Raw genomic sequence first — 13879 nt, 5'->3', positions numbered from 1 at the left:
ACATTTTAATATGCAGTCTCAGTTATTCATTTTTTCAATATTGTGAAAGCTTTAAAGTAATTCAAAGTGAAATCACAAAAAAATCTTAAGCCTCAACGTTTTCACACAGCATATGTGTCATCATTCAGCTCTATATTTATTTTGTACAATATATTTTAATATGTGCGATTAAATTTTATTCATAATACAATTTTTTAGAACTGATGGTAGTGACACACACACTGTTGAAACCTACAGAGTATAAATGAAAATCCCAAGAAAAGCTCTAAAAGTCGATCAAAAAAATATAAATATATGAATATATACGAGGGTGGTCGCTCAAATACAAAATGGCATGAAATAAACATACGCATTAGAGTGGGTCGATTTGTATGGGTCAAAAAAAGTCGCTTAGGCACATATGATTTTTGGATACTAGGGATCAAAATAAGATACTTCGCCGAAGAAACCACACCTAAAGAATTCTGATGTCCCAAAATTGATGCATTGACCCAAAAATAAGGTTAGAATTTGAAAAAATCCATTTAAATAGAGTGTCCCAATCGCGTCCAAATGTATGACCGACCTCACTAACTTTGATCTAACCATGTCTGTGGTTCATCCCTTGGACCCCCATGGGACATTAGAATTCATTTTAAAGGTATGGTTTTTTTCAGCAAAGTATCAGATTTTGATCGCTAGAATCCAAAATCATATATGCCTAAGTGACCCTTAAATCGACACACCCTAATACACATACAGAGAGAGAATCATAATATTCTAGAGCTTTCTTGACTTGTTACCTCTTTTTTCAAATTCTTCAGGACTTGAAATTGGTGATTCTTGTAATTTTTTGTTACCTTTAATTTTTGTCAGAATCTCTTCAAAATTTATTTAAGAAAATCTATTGACATTCTCGTAAATCCTTTAACCTCTCATTATTTAGAAAAATTCTATAAATTTAAAATAATCTTAATCATTTTTAAAATATTATTTTTTTTATTAGGTGGTTACACCCAATATTCCAAATAGGTCTCAAGAGGTCTCTAGAAGCCAAGGATCTCTACAAGGCCTTGCCGAGTCATGCATCAGAGAGACTTGGCGACCAGTACGATGCATTGTGGCAAGAAGAGCTCAATAAGACAAGGACCAATAATGAGAAGAAGAAAAAGCCGAGCCTTCTTAGGGTCATTATGAAGACGAGTGGCCTGCAGGTTATCGGTTATGGACTGCTGTACTCTCTTATAGAAACCGCTGCCAGGTAAGAAAATAATTATACCAAAATTTAATCATGGTTTACAAAATATCTAATTAACTTTATTGAACCGAAAAATATTTAAGGAAAAAATTTATTATTCTTGTATCTTTCTTAGTACCTATTTTTTTAATGCTTTAAAACTGAAATTGATGATTCTTGTAACTCTCTTGTTACCTCTGTTTTTTGTCAAAATTTCTTTAAAATTTATTTAAAGAAAGCAATTGATCATTCTCGTAGTTATCTTTTAACCTCTCGATTTGGAAAATTACTTCAAAATTTAATTACAGAGAGCAATTGATGACTTCTATAGCAGTTTTTTAACTTTTCAATCTTTTGCAAAACAATTGATGATCTCTATAACTAATTTTTTATCCTTCGTTCTTTTGCAATTTTTTATTAAATTGAATTAAAGAGAGCAATAGATGATTTTTGTAACTCCTCTTCTTTTGAACATTTATTTAAAGAAAGCAATCAATGATTTCATAACCTTCTTTCTACATTTCGTTTTTTGCATTTTTTTTTCAATTTATTTAAAGAAACCAATTGACTTATTTGTAAATCTATTTAACAAAATCAATTGATGATCTTACTTTTCTGATGATCGTTCTTTTGCAGATTTCTTCAGAATTTAATTGAAGAGAGCAATTGAAGATTTTTGTAGCTCTTCTTCTTTTGAAATGTTATTTAAAAAAAGCAATTGATAATCTTCATAGCTATCTTATAATATTTCGTTATTTTGCAAATTTCTTTCAAATTTATATTAGGAAAGCAAATGATCATTATTAGATAGATGTTAGATGTTTATAACGTCTTGGGCTTTTCAATTTCCATTTCTCTTCAAAAATTATCAGGGGTAAAATCTGTGTTAGTTATATAATAATAATAAAAATGCAGTATACATTATTACCTTATAGCTTATGTATGTAATGATTGCTTATGATAACGACTATTTGATATGAATAATTAAATTATCAGAGTATTACTTGTAAACCCCGAAATAACGCAAAATAAGTTTTGATATTTATATTTTATAATATATGATTCGATGTTCAGTCAAACAATAAATTTGAGATATAAATAAATTTTAACTATACTAGTATATTGCTGACAAACCACTAAAAAATGCAAAACATAACTTTTTTGCAAATAGTTCCAGGAATCCTAAACAAACGATAAGATTATGTTAATCTTGAAACCTATGAAAGCGTTTTTTGCATACACAATTCATAATAAGTTTTATCATATTTTACGGTGTTTAATTTTCTATTTGTTACCAACACGAATTGTTAAACAAGTGGTCTAATTAATACGATATAGATAGATAACCTTATTTATCACTTGGCATGTTTTTTTCTGCAGTCTTATTGATTTTGGTGATACAACGTTGCAGTCTACATTAAATATAAATTGTATGAAAACTTATGATGATAACGGAAAAACACTCAGAGTTAGTTATCTGATAATTCTAAATAGAGCTAATGATATCGGTTGATAGTTTTTTTCTTTGGTGAAATCAGCCACATCAGAAAACAATGACTTGTTGATTTGTGGTTTGTAATCTTAGAGTTCTTGTTACAAGAAATAATTCAAAAACATAATATAAAAACAATAGAATGCTATTGAAGGAGTTTTTTGTGAACTATAATATTTATTTCTATTATTATTAAAATAATTCTTTATTTCATTTTTGAGTATATTTAGATTAGTAACTCTGTGATAATCTTTTTCTAGAGCTTTTTGTTTAACCACTATAACTATTCGCTTAAATTTCAATATCAATATTTTAATACAAGTTTAACCTTTAAAATGATGAATAACCCTGGCTAAAATATATCTCATGTTTCAAATTTTTGGTAATCAAATACTACAGACTATACAGACCAGAATTTTAGGAACAATCTTTAATAAACATCACAAAGCAGAAATATTTTTATGTGGTTACAAAAATATTTAAAGTCTCTTTCTGGGAAATACTTTTGTAATTCGAGAAATAAAGACAAGTTATTTCAAAATGGTCTCGAGATGGTTTTAGAAATTTTCATTGGTTTTAAAAAAGCTTTGGAAAAACTGTCGAGAAGTAATTATTCTTGTTAACAGTTATTTGAGAAACATTAACTAGGAAAGAAAAAATACTGTTGTAAATAGTAGATTCAACATTATCGTTATAGTTTCTATATCTACATGCAATTGATTGAATTCCTTAATCACATACTGTTTTATAAACTTAATAATCATCAAATTCAATTTAATTTTTTCTTCAGAGCTTTGCAACCTTTATTTCTGGGAGCATTAGTAGGATATTTTACACCAGGGCAGGATCATACGACTAAGGAGCAGGCTTATTATTATGCAGCAGGAATAGTGATGTGCTCAACCATTCCAGTGGTCGTTTTTCACCCATTTATTTTATGTATTATGCATTGTGCTATGAAAATTAGACTGGCTTGCTGTTCACTGATATATAGAAAGGTATTTATAAATATTTTTTAACCGCATTTAGGGTAGCGCGGGGCACAAAGGTTCAATAGTAATTATCGTGCGAAAACCACATATCAAAATAATAAATATCGAACTAAATAAATTCCCTGATAATTTATCTTTATAGAAATATTTTTTTGCTGAGAGAGAACTGATTAAATTTTTGGGAAGCCAGGTCCAGCGGTTATAGACTCTCAATGTAAATAAGTTAAAAAAAAAATGTCATTTGGCGGTCAAAAATGTTATGCACATCAAATTATAAGATATTCTATAGAGATTTTCATAATGTGTACACATTTTGTGTAAATTTTTTTGGGTTCTGTACCAAGATTTTTAATTACGGTACGGGAAGTTCCAGCAATTTGCCTTAAGGCACGATGTCATGCACCCCACTATCTAAAAATTTTATTGTTATCGTAAGCTAAAAAACAGTGCTCCAAACCAAAATACTAACAGAGAGTTAATTTCATGATTCTGATTATTATTTGGTCTCTTTGGCTCTCGATATTTTTCTTATTTCTTCAAATTATAGTACCGGTAATAAGCATACTTTACTTCACTTATTTTTAAGATAATTATGGTGAATCTTTAAGATGCACTTTACTCTTATCTATTAATGGTGTTAAAATAATATTGACTTGATAGTATGTACTGTATTCAATTAGTTATCATTCATCATTCATTTTTCTATCCCCGTGGTTTTAATTTCCAATTAATTTGTACTTGGTAGTCTTACAATTATAAAGGCCATTTTACAATTAAAATTTATTAAGCAATAAAAAAAATTCAATTGATCCAATAACAAACAATTGATCTATACTCAAACAGTAGCTCAAACAATCGTAACTGTACCATATTTACACAATGATACGCAAATCGTTCAAGCACCGCGGTGTTATTAATTTGTAGTGTAAATATTAATGACAATAGCGAATTTATCAGAATGTATTTCAATCATGTTTGGAACAGATTTGATCAAGTGAAAACTGGCACAAACCAGAGTTATCGATACATTTTGCTAGCAATTGCAATTTCTATAAGTGGTCAATAAGACCGACGAGACACTGAACAATATGGTGTGAGGCGTGTTAATGATAAGATGCAATTATCTTAATTTTTAATACGAGTTAATGACCGAATGATATATGGAAGTAATATATTTTTATCAAAAGCATTGAGAACAATCGCTAGTTACTAAAATTAAGTAAACATATTTATCAAACAAATTTTAGTTTAATTATTAAAAGATACATGGAGCACGTGCGCTCGAAATGACTAGTTATCATTTTCATACATTTTTGCGAAATGACTAATTATCTAATTCAAAAGCAAGCTATGTCGTTACGAGAATTTGATTTTCACTGTTTTACATTTAAGTCGTTTGTTTTCATAATAAAAAATATTTCGAAACCACATAATGCAATTAATTTTATTATACATTTAACAAAATTTATAAAAATTTATATTTTGTATTTTTGGTCGATAATATGGTATGGTATGATAATAATCTTCCGTAATTTGTATTGTTTTTCAAACGTGGAAATTTGTTTCAAACAATATATTTATTTCACACAAATATTTTCTTTATAGTCTAGTATAAAGTATAATGAAATAAAATATTTCCATATTTGAAAAAGGTTGAAAAGAAAAACGCCACTGAATTTAAATCATCAACTCTCCTGATAAAAAATTGAAACATGCCCCTTTAGTATACCTTGTCCCTTTACGGCCGAGAATTGTAAATTCCTCAAATTTATTAGATGTCCTTAACTGGACAGTTGTGAATAAAATAGAGAATAAAAAATAGAGAATAAAAAAAATGACCGAAAAAAATATTTTTCTAATGAATAGTATAATTTCAATTTTAATGTTTGAATATAGACTTTTGTAATAAAATCATGAAACTATTATATCAAATATTTTAGGTAGTTTTTAACTTCCTCAAGAAGTAGTTTGAATTCTCGGAATTCGATTTGTCAATTTTACGTTTTCTCAATCATTCAAGTCATTCTGAATCATTCGACTCCAAAATCAAAAAATTATATGTGTTTATTATGTAAGTAATAATGTAATTATAGTATGTAAGCCAAAAATTTGACCTCTCATCGACTCTTTTTTCTCAAACGTCTGCACTCATTTCAATATGTAATTAATAAAAATAATTAATTAATTAAAATTAATAAAATCCATCGATTAAACTAATGAAAACATTGATGAGTTTTTCGCAAGGACGGACTGAGCCTTTTCTTTATAATTATTGAATTTTTTTACGAGTTTAGCCAAATATCTTGAACTGATTTTAAAAATTTAGAACTAGTCAACAGATATTTGTTTGAAACTGTGCTGATTAGTAGTTTTTGATAAAGATCGAACGGGACGTTTCTTCATTGGATTTTTTTTTCGATTTTGTTGGAACTTTGCATGATGATAGAGTTTATGGTCTTTTAACGAACAGAAAATCTATTCTGTTAGGTAATCTTAATTCTTATTGATTAAGTCGATCATCTAGAATTATAAGGAAGTTTTTGCTACTAACTTTAACACTAGAATGCGAAGCGAATTTGACTTATTTGCATTTTTATGTGATATACATAACAATTTCAAGTCATTTTTTTAAACATTTTTTTGATTTTTTTTTATTTATTTATTTTATTTTATTTTTTTATTTTATTTATTTTTTTTTTACTTAGTACAATGAAAGGTATATAAAAAATAATTACTATTCCTCCCTAATCACTTACCCAAATTGACTCTCAATCATACAGAATAGGTAATCAACCAACCGCCGTCATTCTAGTGTTAAGGAAAATGCCACTTACATCTAATTAATCTCTATTTATATTTGCCTCAAGTCGAAATGCTACTTACATCTACTTATTCTTAATTTTTGCAAATTCTTACTATTTTTTCAGGTGTTATCAACAAACAAGTCCAGCACGGGTGAAGGAATGGCCGGACGCGTCGTGAATCTAATGTCCAACGATGTCCAGAGATTCGATTTGGCTGCGGCGTTCGTGCATGATTTATGGCGAGGTCCTGCCGATGCTGCATTGTTTGGTTATCTCATGTATAGAGAAGTTGGACCTAGTGCTCTGCTGGGGGTCGCGTGTATGATTGCATTTATACCTTTGCAAGGTAAGGGATAATAGTCATATATTGCAACAAAGTACTGTTCATCATTGTATGAATACTATTGAATTTAAATTTTTCACAACATTGTATTATCCCTACGCTGATTAATGTAAATATTATACAAAAATGTATACCCCAAGTTTTCGCAAACATCTAACGTAAGAATGAGCCCCGCTTTTTTAACTTCCCGCAGGGTAAATTATAGTAACCGCAAAAAAATCGAAAATGAAAGTTTTTATATATCTTTACGTTTCAAAGGTTTCTGAATATTTTGGCATACCTTAGAAAAATGGATGTATGTGTGTGTGTGGGTGGGTGGGTGTGTATGTGTGTGTGTGTGTGTGCGTGCGTGTGTGTATGTATGTGCGGATACAAATTTTCGTCGACGAATTCGGGAACACCGATCAACCGATTTGAATAATTCAAAAAACATTCGATTTGTATTAATAAGGAGACGTGCTGATTAGTTTTTGGGGAAGGCAAAGCTAACCGTTCCGTAGATACGGTAGATTGGCAAAAAGTGCCAAAAACGGCAACTCAGTTTTTAAGAGAACGGAGCATCTGATTATAATAATTCAAAAAACATTTACTTGTATTGACAAGATGAAGAACTAATTAAATTTTTGGTAAGGCAGGTCCAGCGGTCATGGACTCTCAATAAAAATAAATTCAAAAAATGTCATTTGGCGGTCAAAAATGTTTATTGGACATATGTACATCAAATTTTCAGATATTTTATAGAGATTTTAATAATGTGTACGCATTTTGTGTAATTTTTTTTGGGGTTCCGTACCACGATTTTTGATTACGGTACGGGAAGTTCCAGCAATTTGCCCTAAGGCACGATTCCATGCACCCCACTAGTTTCGACTCCATCTTATTATAAATTTCAAACAATTTTTCGGAATTTATAATTTTTTGATTAGGATGGTTGGGTAAACGCGCTGCTTCCCTGCGGCTTCGCACTGCTCTTAAGACAGATGAACGAGTTAGACTCATGAACGAAATTATTACTGGTATGCAGGCAATAAAAATGTATGCCTGGGAAGGATCATTTGCTAAAATGCTGTCTTACGTAAGAAGGTAAAGTATTTTTTTATTATTTTTTTCTATTTTTAAGTTATTATTTTTTCCTATTTTAATTCATTTTCAGGAAAGAAGTAAACATAATTCGTCAGTCCAACTACATTCGAGCAACTTTGGGAGCTTTCATAAGTTTTATGCCACAACTTTGTATTTTCATAACTATTGTTAGCTACATTTTAATGGGCAATCAAATCACTGCTTCCAAAACCTATATTGTTACATCCATGTTCAATATGCTTAGTTTTTCTATGGTTGAATTTTGGCCACTTGCAATAACAGTGTGCTCTGAAGGATACATTTCTGTTAAAAGAGTTCAAGAATATTTACTTCAAGGAGATTACGTAGAAGAAAAAACAAAGAAAAGTGATAAGAAAAAGTTAACAAATGGTGATTTAGCGAAGAAGAAACTAATGGAAAAACATGAAAAAAATCATGTTGGAAATGTGAGAGTGAGGTCATGATTGTTGATACTTAAATTTTGATATATTGGGTCTAAATATTTGTGGTACTTTCTAGGGAACTTGCGACGGGCCAATTGCTGAAGGGATGAGCGTTGTCTTCAAAAATGTAACGGCTTGTTGGAGCACTGAAAGCAATGCTGGAGTATACAACATTGATTTAGAATGTCCAAAGGAAGGCCTTACAGCCATTGTAGGTCCTGTGGGTTCTGGTAAAACTAGTCTCTTACAAGTTGTATTAAAGGAACTTCCAGTGCAAAGAGGTAAATGAAACTTGAGCTAACTAACTAAATAACTTATTAATCAATGTCATTTTTATTCATTTATAATAATTTTTATATTTATTTTAGGAACTTTATTGATCAGTGGTCAAGTATCATACGCAGCGCAGGAATCCTGGTTATTTGGAGGAACATTGAAGCAGAATGTCTTATTTGGAGAAGAATTTGAAGCTGATCGTTATGCTGAAGTTTTACGTTGCTGCGGATTAGAAAGAGATTTAACACTTTGGCCGCGAGGCGATGCAACAATAGTTGGCGAAAGAGGAGTTGCTTTGAGTGGAGGACAAAAGGTAATAGTAAAACAATATTAGTAAATTAAATAATATTAAAAATATAAATTTAATTATCATTTTTGAATTCAGTTTAATTGTTATAAAAAGCTTAGTTAAAAAAAGAAGCGTAGCGTGTCTTGGCATTTACTCTTAAGAAGGGCTATATATAGAATTTTCACATTATAAAAAAAAACATATAATTAGAAGAAATTTTTATACATCAAAATTATATATCTGTTAATTTTTCCGAAGTGTGTTTTAACAATTTAAATTTATTTTTTATTTAAATATACAGTCTTTTGCTTTTTTTGAATTATATTTCATTCAAAAGCTTATATCATATTGCCTTACATGCACTAATTACTCTATTCACCATTCAATAATTAAGCGCGATAAACAATGCACTAATATTCCAATGCAAAAATGTGTATTGTTGCTGTTTAATTTGGTAAATACAATAGATGAATAGTGAATGTAAACATCTGAATTCTTTCGGCCGATGCCATTAAATGGAAAAATTTGTCATTTGAATCAACAATGACTTGTATTGTGCCATTGAATTTGAAAATATAAATAAAAAGCAAGGTGCATTTGAACGTTATATATACATAGATTCTTGCCTGAAAATTTATTTCATTGTGTTCTGCATTCGATGTTTACATTGGTGTTATGATGATGAATGATTTGCAATAGTTGGTTCAATGGCAAATGAAAACAATGGCACCGGGTAATGATGATAAAAATTATATTTAATATTTTATAAAAAAAAACTATTTGCAAAGAAATTAATAAAAAAATTTTAGGTCTAGCGTTTCAGAAAGCCTCGCAAAGTTTCTAAATAATTATAATTTTATAAAATTTGTGTAATTTTTGTCAGCATTTTTTTAGCAATAAATCTAATTTACTCACACAATAGTTTAACTATAATTCAGTTTATGTAAATCTTTGTAATATTTTTTTTAACTTGCGATAGAAAATTGTGTGGTTGAGCTGACGCCCACGTGGTCTAGCACCGCCATGGTTCTCAAAGCATACTCCTGATATTATATTTGTTTTTTTGAATTTTTTATTTGGCAACCAGCAATTTTATTTTCTTCTTTCAAATATTGAGACTTAAAATTATGAATTGGTTTATATTTACAGGCTAGGGTAGCTTTAGCCAGAGCTGTTTACAGGCGGGCCGACATATATTTGCTTGATGATCCTCTTTCCGCCGTTGATACTGCTGTTGGGAAGAAATTGTACGAAGATTGCATAACTGGTTAGTAAAATAAAAATATTTACATTTAATTTTTGTGGTATATTTTGATGGCTGTCCATTAATCAAGTGCAATTTGTTTTAATAAAAATTTAACCCCCACACGACCTTGGTGATATTTATAATTACCTCTTATCCCCATCCAACACCACGTGCATTTTTAATATCTGCAAAGTAAAAATTCTAAAGAATTATCTTAAAAAGCAAATAAAATATAAATACACGTGATATCTTACTACAACTTTTACTTCCTCCTTGTGATATTTTGTGAATTACTTTTATTAATACAATATCTGTTTAAATCAAATTCAGTTCAAATAGTCTAATTAGTGAAGGCAACGTTAAAAATTAATAATGCATTGCATAGAAAATATTGAATACAAATTTCAGGTTTCCTGAAGGACAAATGCTGTATTTTAGTTACTCATCAGTTACAGCATTTACGAGGAGCCAGTCATGTGGTGTGCATGCAAAAGGGAAGTATTGAAGCATTTGGAAGTTACGACCAACTTTCTGCAAGAGGTGTTTGTGAAAGATTACTTTCCCAAGAAAGCACTCAAGAAGAAGATACTGGCAAAGATCATAAAACGGTACGATATCGGAAATAAAATTTAACTTAGAAAGTTAAGCATATCGATTGTTAATTGGTTGGTTGGTTGCACTAATCATTTACAGTACAAATTGTTTTATTATAGAAATGATTGATATTTACTTATAAAGAATTGTTCAATAGTTATTCACAAGTTTCATCTTAATTATTATTTCTTTTCAGGATGCGTCGGATGTAGATGAAGCGCCAAAACTTGAAATGAATGATGATGATGAGGAATATCAATCAGCTGGTTCTGTAGGCGTCCATGTCTATTTAGGATACTTCCGCGCAGTCGGAAATACTTGTACTTTGTTACTTCTTGCTATATTGTTTTTGATGCGCGAAATTGCCGCAAACGGGATTGTGTACTGGGTTGCATTTTGGTAAGTATGTTTTTTAGACAAAAACTTTGGTTAAACACTATACGATTATATTATATAGACAAAAGCGTTAAATTACATAAGCCAAATCATAGTTAAACTAATAATTATCTACATTCTTACAGCATTCATTCAATTACTTAATCATGTATATTCTTATTTTTACGTTGATACATCTATTTCATTTATCTCAATTTTGTGTGAATATTTCCACTTATGATTTTTTTTCAGGGTAAACATAGAAGAAAACAGAAATAACACTGAAGTGATAGACATCAATTCAGTAAACATCCCTAACGATACGATTTATGTGAAAGATTTTGATTTCAATGCGAATCTTCTAAATACAACTGCCAGTAATGATAGTTGGACCGACTTCTTATCTCAAGATAACTGCATATATATTTATTCCGGTATCATTGGTGTTCTAATATTTGCTGCGTTTAGTAGAACCTTTTTCTTCTACATAGCTTGTGCCAAAGCTTCTATGACTTTGCATGATAATATGTTCGTTGGTCTGACTCGAGCTACAATGAGATTTTTCTACAAGAATGCTTCTGGAAGGATATTGAATAGATTTTCTAAAGATATTGGTGCCATTGATACTATTCTGCCTATGGCGTTTATGGACTGCATTTTCGTAAGATATCATTTAATTATATTACCAATTTTTTTTTAATATATCCGTAAATATTTTTTGATTTTAGTTTTTTGCTGATACTATAGGTATATTTGTTTTGGTTGGAATAGTTGATTATGTTTTACTTATTCCAACGTTCTTTATGGGAATATTATTTTATGTAATGAGAAGAGTATTTTTATCTACAAGTAGAAGTGTTAAGAGACTGGAAGGAATCAGTAAGTAATAACATTCATTTATTTTGATAAGTATAAATTATTTGTGTTTTCCTCATGAGTTTTTTTTACCATTTTAGCCAGAAGTCCCGTTTTTACGCATGTAAATGCAACTCTGCAAGGTCTAACAACCATTCGAGCATTTGATAAACAAAAAGAATTATCTTTAGAGTTTGATGAACACCAGAATCTGCATAGTTCCGCATTTTATATGTACTTAACAACAACCAGAGCGTTTGCACTATGGCTTGATGTTGTTTGTATTATTTATATTCTGGTAGTCACACTAAGCTTTCTGGTTTTAGGCAATGGTAATTAAAGAATCAGAAAAATTGATGATAGATAAAAATTTTATTAAATGTATAATCAATATTATCATTTCAGATCACGCACCTGGTGGAAACGTTGGTATGGCGATTACTCAAGTCATTGGTTTAATAGGTATGGCACAATGGGGAATGCGACAAACTGCTGAACTTGAAAACCAGATGACCTCAACTGAAAGAGTTTTAGAATATACAAAATTAGAACCAGAGCCTCCTTTGGAAACACCGCCAAGTACAAATTTACCACAACCTTGGCCAACTGCGGGGCGCGTGGAATTCAAGAATGTCAGTCTTAGGTAACTATTTCAATAACAAATATTTACTTGTAAAATAAATTAAGAAAAATAACTTATATAGCCATTATATAGTATTTTGAATGACTTTATATATTTTACTACTTTACTGGTAGATATAATCCTGAAGAAGAGTGTGTCTTGAAAAATCTTAACATATCCATATCGGGTGGAGAAAAGGTGGGAATAGTCGGTAGAACTGGTGCAGGAAAATCATCTTTATTGTCTGCACTCTTCCGTCTAACAGAACATGAAGGAATAATAGAAATTGACGGAATTGATACTAAAAAACTTGGCTTACATGATTTAAGGTCCAGCATTTCTATTATTCCCCAGGAGCCAGTTTTGTTTTCAGGAACTCTTAGGGGCAACCTGGATCCATTCAGTTGCGCCAGTGATGATCAGCTTTGGAAAGCATTGGAAGAGGTAAAAAATATATGATTTTTTTTATAAAATTATTTTACTCAGTGTCTTAATGAAAGCACATTCTCCAATTAGGTTGAATTGAAGAAAGTGGTCAGTGAATTGACTTTAGGATTGTACAGCAAAATGTCGGATGGTGGATCCAATTTTAGTGTAGGACAACGTCAATTAGTCTGCTTGGCTCGTGCTATTTTAAGGGATAACAAAATTTTAGTCTTAGATGAGGCAACTGCTAATGTTGATCCGGAGACTGACCGACTCATACAATCAACTATTCGTGAGAAATTCTCTCACTGCACTGTTTTAACAATAGCTCATAGGTAACATTCTACACCATGTTAAAATATGTAAAACTTGGATATAACTTGCATATGATTGTTAAAGTGTTAAATTATTGAAGAATTTTGAAAAGTATTAATTTTTTTAGATTACATACAGTGATGGATAGCGATAAAGTCTTAGTAATGGATGCTGGCTGTGTTATAGATTTTGGGCATGCTTATGATCTGCTTACAAAAGGTTCAGAAATCTTCAAAAACTTAGTAGACCAAACGGGTAGCTCTACTGCACAAATGCTTACAGATATAGCAAGAGCAGTGAGTATAATTTTAATCAAAAGAATATTACTAAAATTATATATTAGATAATTATAGCATATTCGAATATTTTAGGATTTCCAAAAGAAAACTGAGAATAAAAAAACAGCATAAATTATTAGGAGATAATTATTGTGAGTATTATGTAGATAATTTAAGATCGTGATATAGTAAATGAATTTATAGATCTTTATAATTTACATTTTATAGAT

At 30.1% G+C, this 13879-nt stretch overlaps 1 protein-coding gene across 1 annotated transcript in view; it reads left to right on the top strand.

Annotated features, from left to right (window-relative positions):
- Positions 1 to 13834, top strand: part of LOC113366815 (probable multidrug resistance-associated protein lethal(2)03659) — a 23307-nt gene extending 9473 nt beyond the window's left edge. The window contains exons 2-19 of the mRNA XM_026608468.1: positions 986 to 1240; positions 3499 to 3706; positions 6628 to 6850; positions 7774 to 7930; positions 8001 to 8382; positions 8450 to 8654; positions 8742 to 8962; positions 10088 to 10205; positions 10593 to 10795; positions 10975 to 11177; positions 11406 to 11814; positions 11882 to 12032; positions 12110 to 12340; positions 12414 to 12651; positions 12765 to 13074; positions 13147 to 13391; positions 13499 to 13667; positions 13743 to 13834. Coding sequence (XP_026464253.1) covers positions 986 to 1240; positions 3499 to 3706; positions 6628 to 6850; positions 7774 to 7930; positions 8001 to 8382; positions 8450 to 8654; positions 8742 to 8962; positions 10088 to 10205; positions 10593 to 10795; positions 10975 to 11177; positions 11406 to 11814; positions 11882 to 12032; positions 12110 to 12340; positions 12414 to 12651; positions 12765 to 13074; positions 13147 to 13391; positions 13499 to 13667; positions 13743 to 13781 — 3967 coding nt within the window. The 3' untranslated portion in view covers positions 13782 to 13834. The remainder of the gene's footprint in view (positions 1 to 985; positions 1241 to 3498; positions 3707 to 6627; positions 6851 to 7773; positions 7931 to 8000; positions 8383 to 8449; positions 8655 to 8741; positions 8963 to 10087; positions 10206 to 10592; positions 10796 to 10974; positions 11178 to 11405; positions 11815 to 11881; positions 12033 to 12109; positions 12341 to 12413; positions 12652 to 12764; positions 13075 to 13146; positions 13392 to 13498; positions 13668 to 13742) is intronic.
- The last annotated feature ends 45 nt before the right edge of the window (positions 13835 to 13879 follow it).

Source organism: Ctenocephalides felis, unplaced genomic scaffold (assembly GCF_003426905.1).
Source record: "Ctenocephalides felis isolate EL2017-DRISC unplaced genomic scaffold, ASM342690v1 CF-g0.4_SCAFFOLD_01170, whole genome shotgun sequence".
Taxonomy (NCBI): Eukaryota; Metazoa; Arthropoda; class Insecta; order Siphonaptera; family Pulicidae; genus Ctenocephalides; species Ctenocephalides felis.
The sequence above is the reverse complement of the archived record's forward strand: the minus strand, read 5'-3'. Positions and strand labels throughout refer to the sequence as shown.